The sequence below is a fragment of the Tinamus guttatus genome, unplaced genomic scaffold, assembly GCF_059628265.1.
Source record: "Tinamus guttatus ecotype Peru unplaced genomic scaffold, ASM5962826v1 Tinamus_guttatus_pri_ptg000033l, whole genome shotgun sequence".
NCBI lineage: Eukaryota > Metazoa > Chordata > Aves > Tinamiformes > Tinamidae > Tinamus > Tinamus guttatus.
This window is the reverse complement of record NW_028288567.1, coordinates 415859-428311: the sequence shown is the minus strand read 5'-3', so window position 1 is coordinate 428311 and position 12453 is coordinate 415859. Positions and strand designations below refer to the sequence as shown.

Genomic DNA, 12453 nt, shown 5'->3' with positions numbered 1-12453 from the left:
TCAGGAGGTACAGATATCAAAATGTTTAAGTACCAGTTTCATTCCATTTGTTAACGTATATTTAAAGAAGATTTTCTACAATTTTATAATTGTGTGTTGAAATGTTTTACTGAATTGGAACAGTTTCTTAATGTTCTAAGACATGAAGGAAGTTTCATAACATAGAATCAGGAGGAGAATGGGGTAGAATTATAAATAACTATAATAACTAAAATTCTAAGCAGCTATGATGTTTGGGGAACTGGAGTTAGGAGAGCTGATAATTATGCCTTGCAGCATCTCCACCCTGTTAAGATCAGGTGAAAACAGATGTCTGCTGATCTTCAATGAGTGAGGGTTCAGAATACGAACCTGCTCGTAATTATACACGCACATGTTGTATTTGACCTGGTTTAAAAAGAAATTGGATTTTGTTTTGGAATAATTGAATTAAGATTTTGGAATTTAGAAAAATGAGCTGTCTACCTTAACTATTTTAAGTGATCCATATCCGTTTAAATTTGACATTTATAGTCCTCTTTGGAAACCTGACATCAATGTTGCTGTGCTGAGCTCCTGGACACAGCTCTGTGGCAATAAAATGTTACTGACAATAGACCAAAGTAAAGAAACTTAGGATTTTCTTTATCGTAATACTTATGACTACAGATACAAGGATTTTTTTCTTGAAGGTGACCTTTGATACTAGTTTAAACATTTATATCTCTCCATAATCTCTTTAATAAAATACAACAGAAAATCTATAGCTTTATTTTTCTTACTGCTTTGTTTCTAAAATTCTTATAAAGATTTATCTTTGTTCCTTAACTTTGAGGTGGCTGTTAGCTTGTTCTTTGTGGCTGATACTGGCAGGATTTTGGAGATTTGGGGTCTTGTTTGATAGAGAAAGTCAGCAAAGAGCACCTTTCTCCCACCTCTTCACTCCTAATACTGCTACTACTATAATTTGCCCCAAATTCCAATTACGTTGGAGGTCTTTTTCCTCTTTCTTCTATGCGCTGGTCCGTCAGATGCTCAAGCTGGGGGGCAGGGAAGGTGGTACCTTGAGTGTCCCATGCTCTAGAGAAAGGGCAGCTCCAGAGCAGAGATCTGTGTGACTGAGACGTTGGAGGAGTGCGAGGAGAGGAGAGTCCCCAGCAGTCTGCTGTGGGACCCAAGTGATATGTAAGGGATACAAGTTTGTGCTGACCCCTGCATGGGGTGAATGTTACTTGATAATATGCCTAGGATGCAGAGGATATAATTTTGTAGGAGAAGTTTGTTTGCAAGAAGAATCATGGTGGGGGGAAAAAAGCAAAGCTTACAATTTTTGAAAAGTAATTTAATTTTCTTGTTTTTTATGTTTCAGAACACCGATCCTAAGTCATCTGTAAAAGGTGTGAGCAGCCAGCTTGGTGAGGGGCCTAGTGATGGACTGCCGCTGTCCAGTAGCCTTCAGTTTCTTGAAGATGAACTTGTTTCTTCTCCTTTACCTGATCTTAGTGAGGATCAGCCTTTTGATATTCTTCAGAAGTCCTTGCAGGAGGCCAATATTACCGAACAGACTTTGGCAGAAGAGGCATATTTGGATGCCAGTGTAGGTTCTAGCCAACAGTTTGCACAAGCTCAGCTTCATCCTTCTTCATCAGCATCCTTTACTCAGGCTTCTAATGTTTCTAATTACTCAGGTCAGACGTTGCAACCTATAGGAGTTACTCAAGTGGTACAGCAACCTGTTGGAGCATCTTTTGCAAGCAATACAGTTGGTGTGCAACATGGCTTTATGCAACATGTTGGAATTAGTGTTCCCAGCCAGCATTTGTCCAATAGCAGCCAGATTAGTGGTTCTGGGCAGATACAGCTAATTGGTTCTTTTAGTAATCAGCCTTCCATGATGACCATTAATAACCTTGATGGATCTCAGATTATACTGAAGGGCAATGGACAGCAAGCACCTGCAAACATGAGTGGTGGCCTCTTGGTTCACAGACAGACTCCAAATGGTAACTCTTTGTTTGGTAACTCAAATTCAAGCCCAGTAGCACAACCCGTAACCGTCCCATTCAACAGCACAAATTTTCAGACGTCATTGCCTGTCCATAATATCATCATTCAAAGGGGTTTAGCACCAAACTCTAATAAAGTTCCCATTAATATCCAACCAAAGCCTCTCCAGATGGGTCAGCAAACTGCTTACAATGTGAATAACTTGGGAATACAGCAACATCATGTGCAGCAAGGGATTCCTTTTGCTTCTGCAAACTCACCTCAGAATTCAGTGGTTGGTCCTCATATGTCTGTTAATATTGTCAATCAGCAAAATACAAGAAAACCAGTCACGCCTCAGACAGTCAGTAATGCTGGAGGTAGTATTGTTATCCATTCTCCTATGGGGCAGTCGCATGCACCTCAGAACCAGTTCCTCATACCTACAAGCTTGTCTGTTAGTTCTAATTCAGTTCATCATGTCCAGGCCATAAACGGACAGCTTTTGCAGACTCCATCTTCCCAGCTGGTTCCTAGCCAAGTGTCCGCTGAGCATGTTATGCTGAACAGGAACTCTACAAACATGCTGAGGGCCAACCAGCCGTATTCGGGACAGATGCTGAATAATCAGAGCACAGCTGTTCAGCTAGTTTCCGGCCAGACGTTCACAGCTCCTGGAAGCCAAGTTATAGTGAATCATGGATCTTCTCAAATTGTTGGTGGACAGGTGCCACTGCAACAGGCATCGCCGACAGTGTTGCATTTATCACCAAGTCAAGCTAACGTTTCTCAAGGCAGATCTGGTTTTACTACAATGTCACCTGGGCAGTCTACAGTCTCAAATATGTCTGCGCCGAATAGATTTGCTGTTGTAAGTTCTTCTGGTTCGGGACATCCCAGCCTGGGACCACCAGCTCAGTCTGTTGCATCAGGAGGAAACTTCACGGGAGATCAACTCGCACAGAACAGAACTCAAGTCTCTGCGAGTGCCGGGCATCGTCTTCCAGCATCCTCTTCCAAATCTGTGAGCACCTTCAGTCACACATCAGCTGGAGTAACCCAACAGCAGTTCGCTTTCAGTCAGGTACGAAAGCTCCTTGAGAATGCAACTGAAGAAATGTGCTTATACTGTGCTAAAAATGGGTGAGCGAGGCTGTGTTTACGCTGGCATTAATGCGTTAATTTAGCTGGTTTATATTAATTACAAATATTGTGGAAATGCTTGGAAGTTCCTGTATTCCAGTAGAAGTCATTTCATTCAGTATTTTATAAAATAAGTATCACTAAGTGAATGAGAATGAATGAAGATTTCATTGTTGGCTTGTAGTGATATATTGAAAACTGCTTAGTGATGATTGTTTTTTCCTGCTCCCACCTAAACTAATGAGGACTGCGAAACCCTGGGCACTCCTGAAGATCTTACTGTAGAGCTAGGACTAAACTAGAATTTGGGGTACATTCTTAACATCTATAACATCTTAACACCTTTTGACTTCAGTAAGAAGTATGCATCTGTTTTCAAGATTGGACCTGTTAAATTAAAAAAGTTTCTCAGGCCATGTAACTGTTATTTCACCGTATAAATTTAATCCATTAAAGATGCCATTTTGATACTTTTGTCCACTACAGTTTTGTGTTTCTTGAACAGTTCGTAGCTTTCAAATTTGAAATTAAGCAGTCAAAAAACAGCAAAAGGTGTTTCTTGGAACAATTAATAGGATATATTTTCCATGGCAGTTTGTAAGAGAGTATCATTTGAAAAGTATATTTTCTCTAAGAAGTCAAGGAAGGGAGGCAGGGAGGAGAGAAAGGTCTGAGTGTGCTTGTAAGATGAGAACGGGTCTTATTTTTCCAGTGGTTGTAGTTACGATGTATATATTCAAGTTTTGGCTTTATTTAGAAAATAAGGATGGACCTGTTGTAGGACCATGTTTTTGTCTTTGCAGAAACTGTTAGTGCAGGTGGTAAAAGTTGTTTGTAGATGGGTAGTATAAAGCCTGCCTGATGGACTCTTCATGTACATCTTCCGATTTATATATGTGCTGAAGTCAGTGAGATTTGGAAAAAAAAAATCCCATTGCTGTGAAAGAGCATTTTATTTGTCTGTTGAAATTTCAGGGCCATAAAATGAAAATGCATCCATGGGTAACTGCAGAGATCAGATTCTGCTGTTTGCAAGAATCGTTTTAGTATGTTTGTGTTCCCATTTGAAATGTTGTACTGTAAAATATGCATGATTTAGTCACTACATACTGCATAGTTTTTGCCTCTGCATGTGTTTAGTTGAGACAGATTTATTGAGACATTTCGCTTAGATATATTTTGCAGTTTTGAGACTCTTAAAAGTACACCTATCTGAAGGAAACTTTTAGGTAGAATCATGGGAAATAATGGCTCTTGTAGAGTCTTTTTTAGCTATACTTTTTGTCTAATATCTATTCCTGTCTGATGTAGTTCATAAGATTCTTGTGTTTAGTAGTAGGGATTGAGATAGCTGAAACTCCACTACTTACAAAGTTGAGGTGAGAGAGAAGTGTGTAGAGCTGATGAGCTGTAGCTGCCTTTTTTTTTTTTTCTCCTACTCATTTTCTCTATTAAAGGTTTTGGTAAACATTTCACTGACATGTGTATGTGATCTTTTCACAGGCACAAAAAAAATCTATGAGCCAGATGTCACCAGTTTCTGCATCAAAGACACAGGATAATTTGAGGCAGCCTCAGCTAACAAGTCTTCTGAGTAACACATTATCAGGTCAACTAAGGTCTTTTTATAATCATTTTTGCTAATTCCTCCTGCAACAAAAATTGGTTATCCTTCACAGGGTCAGGCTTGAATTGATGGTGTATTCTGTTAGGGTCCTACAGGTTATCAGAATTCTGTATTTAGAAGAAATCAAAACAAGTTTTTTTAGCACTGAGTGAGTGCTTTTGTTCTTCCCAGCCTGGACAGCTAATAATTCTGCTTCATTTTTCAGACTGATAAGTGAAATATATGCACTAAACAACTATTTCCTCTGTATAAAACTCAAATTTGTTCTCTTTTATTTCTCTAGAGTTTTTTTCAGCTTAGAACATTAGTTATTTTCAAAAGATGGGTATTTGCGACAATATTCTCTGAAACTTCTAGAGCGCCTCTTGTGAGGGCTGCTTCAAATACGGAAGAATAAAGAATAGTGGTTACAAGGCAGACTTTCCTCACTGGATTTGCTTTTGAATAAGTTTTTTACCTTCAATTAGGATTGTTAATGCATTGGTCATGGTGAAACACACAGCTTTTAAGTGGCACTATGCTACTAGGAAACAAAACAAAAAAGCAACAGCCAAAAAATGGCAGATTATGATAGATTCAAAGCAGACAGAGAAAATGCAATGAGCCTTCTTGTTCTCATTGTACATAAATAACCTGGGACCTGAATAAGATCCCATCTACTTGCTTCAGTTATTTATTTATGTGTTTATTTCTTGTGTAGTGGTATGTGCAAGATGGTCAGGCATTTGTTAAAATCAACACCAGTGTTTCTGAAGAAAAAAGTATATTTGTTCTTTAGGTGTTGATTATAGTGTGTATGACTGATAGAATGCTCTTTGAATTTCCAAGCCAGACAGTAGGAGGAATTCTAAAATTGCATCTAAAATCAAGAAAAACGTATAAGGCTACTATCTAAATATTTTTAAGAGCTCTGCAAAATTCAGGTTGATATGTTAGGAGTGTTGTGCTAGTATTGAAAAAAAATGATAAAATATACTGTGTTATTTTCAGTAAACTTCTGGCTTGTTATACACGTGATACTTCTTTCTTTTTTTTTTTCTCTTTTTCTTTTCTTTCCTTATTTTGCAGTAGCTTGGTAGAACATTCTCTACAGCGAAGCATTTTTATAGTTTGGGGCACAATAATATCAGTCATATTTCATTTTTATGTGCCAGTTTCTCTGCAGGGTTCTTATGCTAGGTTTTTTAAGCTTATGATTAATATATGTTTCTTTCTTAAAAGCTAAAAACTTCAGTAACACTATTGGGATAGGGACCTGAAATTTATTCTGTTCTCGGTTAAGATAACAGTCTTTTTAACATATGTTTTATAGGACAGGACTCTGGAGGAAAAATCATACCGCAGTCTCTAGGAACAGCACAACTACAACAAGAAAAAGTAATAGGATCATCTCCTGTTCAGCAGAATATACAGGTAGAGAGTCTTCTTCTTTTTTGGTTTTCCTTTAAATTTTAATGGAGCAGTTTGATGCAATTTGACATACATGTTTTCCACTATATTCCTGACTGTAACGCAGAAAGTATGTAATGTAGTACTAAATTTTGAGTTCAGTTGGTTCTTTGAGTTATTGTCCTAATGTTTTGAGGTACCTTCAGTAAGAGGAATGCCTTCTCCTATGGTGGTGTGTGCTAGAAGCTTTTGACCAGCAAGAATCATTGTAGTGTATTTGCTTCATGTGACTTCTGCCATGCCAGAAAGGATGCTCTGTACTGCATGCTTGTTTCTTCCTGCTGAGCATATTGCAATTTAAAAGAGCTTGTTATTTGCATCTGAATCATAAATAACTAGGATAAATTGGATCCAGAATATGATCACTTTGGGAGTCTTTGGGTTGCAATAGCGCCTTCCATACCGTGGAAACATGTGCCTCTACCACCTCAGAGCCCTTCACATCCCAGGGAGTGATTCTCTGTAAAACCTTGTGTTCTTAGATGTATAAGGAAAGCAAGAAAGCTGCCCAGTTCTTTGATGGATATATCTGTAGCACTAACACTGAATCAGAGCTGCTAGGGCTGCCCATCCCAACCACCATGACCTTTGAGATTTCACATCTTGAAGCCGTAGCATGCTCCTCTGGCAAGTCTTCTAATCCATCAAAACTGGGCAAGAGGCATCAGCTGAGAAGTGCTGGGAAATTTTGCTTCAGAAGTTTTTAACTGTATCTGTCCTTCTCTCACCTGCTAAATTTGATGACCAATGTTTTTCCCAGTGAAGTGTGTGTATGCACCACAGTGCAATCTGCCTATAAGCAGCCTATCTGTCCTATCTTGGGTTTGCGCAAGAGAAGCGGCTTCCCTATTTCATTGATCCAGTGCCCTGCAAAGATAAGAGACAGTTGAAATTGATTTACTTGGTGACTACAGTTAATATTTTTAATATGCTGAATTGGCAGAGATGAATGCTGGAAAGCCTAGGCTTTGCAAGGGAGGATGTAGTATCAATTTAATTTGTCTTTTATTTTGAATTTAGGTGGATGGTCATATCGTTGGACAGAAAAGGCCTGCATCTAAACAGTTAACTAAAGGAGCTTTGTAAGTTACATCCTTCTTCTGTAATTTTATTGCAAACATTCTGTTCAACCTTTATCTCCTTTTTCTTTTTGTCAATGTATAAACTTCTTTTAGGATTAGACTGTGTTAATTATAAATATCATTAATTTTCCTTGCAGTATCCTACAACAATTGCAGAAGGATCAGGTGCATGCTGTGACACCAGATAAAAGCGAATTCAGATCATTAAATGACGCAGTTCAGAGACTCCTTTCATATCATGTGTGCCAGGGATCCCTGCCAACAGAGGAAGACTTAAGAAAAGGTAATTTTCTTCTGAAAATTGGAGTTAAGGTAATGAATGGATCAAGAGAATTCTTTATGTAAGTTAAGCAAAAAGAAAGGAAAAATTTTAAAGTTTGTGCAGGTTCCTGAGACTTGTGGTTACTGAAGAAAAGTATTTTAAAGTATTCTCTTATCTCTTTAGTGGACAGTGAATTTGAATCTGTAGCTACACAGCTTCTGAAGAGAACCCAGGCTATGCTGAACAAGTACAGGAGTTTGCTTCTAGAAGATGCAATGGTAAGGTGGATAATCCAGTTATATTTTACAGGGTATGATTTAGTTTGTATAAATTGCCTTGAATCAGTAAACTAGTTGTATTTTGCCAGTAAAAATCTGTTTTTCTGTGAGCCCTATAAGATGGTTCATGCTTATATAAAGGATCCTGATACTACTTGGTAAATAATTTAACCTGAATTTGTCTCAAGAGAGATATACTTTTGAAGGTACTTCTTAGTATGGAACAGGGGCTTCAGAAAAATACTTGAAATAATTCTCTGTTTACAGTTCTGTAGTTGAAATTAGAGCTGGGATCTTTTCCTAGCATCATCTCCCATTTCTTGCTGTTCTTCCTGTTTTCAGATCTCTGTTGTAGAGCATGTCGCTTCTGTCTGGTTCCTCTAGCATTGTGCTGCATCTACTGCAGCACAGTTTGCAGAGCTCCCACACCTCCCCTGGAGTAGACTGTAAGGTGCATATGCTTGGGGTGGGATAACTTTCAAGAGCATGGTCCCAGCTCAGTAGGTAATGCCTACAGAACTAGTAGAACTTACTGCTTAGTATCCTGCTGAATATTTTTCTGCAGGAAGGTGAGAGCTATCACTTAAAAGAATTCATGTTGTTGATACCATTTCTTACTTGCATTTATACATGTGCAGTCCGATTCCAGCTTAGTCTAGCAGCATGACCAGTGACCATATATCTAAGTATATATGCTTGTATCCTAAAACCAAAGAAACGCGCTGAGTCCACGCTTCATAGAATCATAGAATGCTTAAGGTTGGAAGGGACCTCTAGAGGTCATCTAGTCCAACCCCCTGCACACGCAGGGTCACCTAGAGCACATGGCACAGGACTGCGTCCAAGTGGGTTTTGAAGATCTCCAGAGAAGGAGACTCCACAACCTCTCTGGGCAGGCTGTTCCAGTGCTCTGTCACCCTCACTGTTAAGAAATTTTTCCTTAAGTTCCTGTGGAACTTTTGGTGCTTCAGTTTGTGTACCTCTAGTTCTGTCGGTGGCCACCACTGAAAAGAGGCCAGCACCATCCTCCTCACTCCCTCCTTTGATGTATTTATAAACACTGATCAGGTCCCCTCTCAGCTTTCTCTTCTCCAGGCTGAACAGGCCCAGCTCCCTCAGCCTCTTCTCATACAGCAGATGTTCCAGGCCCCTGATCATCCTCGTAGCCCTGTGCTGAACTCTCTCCAGCAGCTCCACATCCCTCTTGTACTGTGGAGCCCAGAACTGGACACAATACTCCAGATGTGGCCTCACCAGGGCTGAGTAGAGGGGCAGGATCACCTCCCTCGACCTGCTGGAGACGCTCTTCTTAATGCACCCCAGGATCCCATTGGCCTTCTTGGCCACGAGGGCACACTGCTGCCTCATGGTCAACTTGTCGTCCACCATGACACCCAGGTCTTTCTCTGCAGAGCTGCTCTCCACAAGCTCGGTCCCCAGCCTGTACTGGTGCCTGGGGTTATTCCTCCCCAGGTGCAGGACCTTGCACTTGGCCTTGTTGAATTGCATGAGGTTTTTCACCGCCCAGTTGTCCAGTCTGTCCAGGTCCCTCTGGATGGCAGCGCAGCCCTCTGGGGTATCAGCTACTCCTCCCAGTTTGGTATTATCAGCAAACTCGCTGAGGCAGCACTTTATCCCTTCATCCAGGTCATTGATGAATAAATTGAACAGGACTAGAATTCACATATTGCCTGAGCAAAGAGGCATTGCAGGCACAGGAGCTACTGCTCTCTGTATGTGCTTTGCTCTTGCTCTGAATGGCTCTGTAACCAGGTGGGTGGTTCCATGGAGTTAGGGTTCCCTTACATTCCTGCAGGTGACAGTGCCTGAAAGAATGTTGAAAAGTTCCCTTCTGAGGCCTCAAGCCATTTGTAAAGCTTTTATTATAATTTGTAAGATCTTCATCAAATACCATATGTATTTGTATGTATATGTATGTACCTTAAACTATGAATAATACTTTATTTTTGGCTGAGTTTCAGTAATGCTTGGGGTCACTGTGAAGATTTTTTCAAGATTCTGTACAAATGTGGCAGTTTTACATTTTACAAATGTATGTTGGTCTCTTCCTTTGAAGAGTTACCTCTAAGTGGTAAGTTTTGGTTTAGTACAGAACGTGAAGTGACTTCAGAGATGGTTATATTTTTTTCCTTTTCTTCCAGCGGATAAATCCCTCTGCTGAAATGGTTATGATTGATAGGATGTTTAACCAGGAAGAAAGGGCCTCTCTGTCCCGGGATAAGCGTCTTGCACTAATGGATCCTGGTAAGTAGTGGTTAACTTCAAAGCCTTAAGGAAGCAGCATAAGCACAGGGTGTTAAAAGTACCTGTGACTATGGTGACAGTTAGGGATTCTACTAATTGAAATTCCTAATAAGCAGTTACAACTTAAATTTTAATAACTACCAGATTTAATAATCTAGAGATGCTCTAAAGTTGAAGATGGTTATTAAGAAAAGGAAGTACTGGGCCGGTCAACAGAGAAATATTTCTGAAGTTATTCTGACCATAATTGTGTTTCCTTGTGGTGTCAAGTCTAATTTGGAAGAATCTCTTTGAGTTTGCTCTTATGAAGCAAAGACATGTATGAAGTGTGAATACTCTCGTTCATCTTAAAGAAGTGTTGCTTTTAGTTTTAAAATTGTCAATATACTTGTCAATTAAATGTCATTTTGAAAGGGTAGTTTTGTTAATGTTCTGCATATTTTAAAAGATATTCAGAGAGTGTATGACAATGAAAGTTTAGACAACAAAATACTGTTTTTGTTATGCCATATTTGGGTATGTAGAATGCTCAAAAATGCCTGTAGTTTGACTTTACAGTACTGACCACTTACATGGCTTGCTGGCTAATTTAATGATAGTCATTAAAGCATTAATGCAGCAGAACACTGAAGCCTATGCTTAAGTTTAGGCACAGCTCTTAAGCTCTTAAAGACCTTCTACTCTATTAATGTTATTGAATTTTAATACTCAGTAAAAAGTTGGAATCTTGGTTGCTCTGGTATGTAGGTAGCTTAAATAAAATGTTACTGCTCTAATTTTCAGATGGTTATCAGGCCGATTTTTGTTGTTCTGCCAAGCAATTTGATAAAACAGCTGATGAAGCACAGACCAGCAAAAGTGACCATCCGTCTAGCAAAACATTAACCTCTCGAAGTCACACTGCAAAGATCCATGCCAGAGACCGACCAAAATCCAGCTCAGCAGAGTCCACAAATCACAGTAAACTTCCTCTAGTGCCTAACAACATTTTGACACCACAAGAAGGAAAGATTTCTACTAAAAAATCAGAGGGTCTCACTAAAGCTTTAAAGTTTGAGAAGGCTAATTGTTCTCCTGAGAGCCAGTACATGGCCCTTTCTGAAGAAAAGGGGGCTGGCAAAGACCTGGCCAAGTCAGTTGAGAATTCTTCGAGTTCTGAAGACTTGTCAAAATCTCTGTCAAGAGCTGGTCATACAACACACAATAAAATATCAAGGAATATAGTTCAATCTTACTCAAAAGTGACCTGTAATAATTCCCTCCAAGATAAAACTCTGCGGAGTTCTCCAAAGAATGAGGTTTCACATCCTGATAACATGAAAGGCTCTGGTGAACCCCAGCAAGACTTACTGCTCAGTAAGAGTTTAGAAACTACATTTAAAAACATCTTGGAACTTAAGAAAGCTGGGAGACAGCCGCAAAGCGAGGCGACTAGTAGTGGCTCTGTTGAATTAGAATTTCCTAATTTTTCACCTATTGCTTCACAGGAAAACTGCCTGGAGAAATTTATTCCAGACCACAGTGAAGGTGGTGTAGAAACTGACTCTATTTTAGAAGCAGCTGTAAATAGTATCTTAGAGTGTTAATAGTTGCAGTACCATGGACAAGTGATGTTTCTCTTAGCAGAAGCAAATGTGAATGACACCACAAGTACAGCCTGACATATGTTTAAGGTTAACCTTTCTAAACTAGATTCTGTTCTGTGTTTGAGAGCAATACTCATTGTGGTTACAGTGAGATATCCAAGTAAAGTTAATCCTTGTTAGAATGCAGTCTGTTAGGGCCTTATTTCAAGTATTATTATGATAGTGCTTTTGATAATTGTGCAGAACTGCAACGTAACAAGGTTGCAGGTCCTTAGGCCCTATGTAATACGGTAATATACTGACAATCACAGTCATTTGAAAGGATATATTTATTAAGAAAATGTTTTTAAAAAGTGATGGAAGCAACAATTTTTCGCTACCCTTCTCTTCCACAGATCATCAAATTTATTTATTTATATTTTTTCTGGAAAACCCACTGTGCTCCTATTCATGCTTTATGAATGAATCCGTCTGTTCTGGGAGTCAGAAGGATGTCATCAGTGTGTGTACAAGGCTTCATACTTCCAAGTGCTTTTCTATTGCTTTCTGAGCAGAAGCTAGGACTTGATGAAATATTTGTAGTGGGTAAGTTTAGTCTGTGGGATGATCCTATATGATCTTAGTCGCAGTGGCATGCAATGAAGTAATAACTGCTTGGCTAAGGAAGGTAGAGTGGAAGCCAGTGAGTGGCAGAAGTGTACAGGATGAGGCCATGACAGAGCCATGAATTTATATATATAATACATATATATATGTTAACTCTTGAGGAAAAGATTTTGCATTTTATAATTGGATG

The 12453-nt window shown here is 39.3% G+C and overlaps 1 protein-coding gene across 3 annotated transcripts in view; it reads left to right on the top strand.

The window, feature by feature from the left end:
• BICRAL (BICRA like chromatin remodeling complex associated protein) overlaps positions 1 to 11772 on the top strand; it is a 40006-nt gene extending 28234 nt beyond the window's left edge. For all 3 annotated transcript variants that reach the window (XM_088531658.1, XM_010223825.2, XM_010223824.2), the window contains 8 exons: positions 1349 to 3049; positions 4612 to 4717; positions 6048 to 6148; positions 7205 to 7266; positions 7404 to 7549; positions 7712 to 7806; positions 9969 to 10071; positions 10855 to 11772. In XM_088531658.1, the coding sequence (XP_088387784.1) occupies positions 1349 to 3049; positions 4612 to 4717; positions 6048 to 6148; positions 7205 to 7266; positions 7404 to 7549; positions 7712 to 7806; positions 9969 to 10071; positions 10855 to 11657 (3117 nt within the window). In that variant the 3' untranslated portion in view covers positions 11658 to 11772. The remainder of the gene's footprint in view (positions 1 to 1348; positions 3050 to 4611; positions 4718 to 6047; positions 6149 to 7204; positions 7267 to 7403; positions 7550 to 7711; positions 7807 to 9968; positions 10072 to 10854) is intronic.
• The last annotated feature ends 681 nt before the right edge of the window (positions 11773 to 12453 follow it).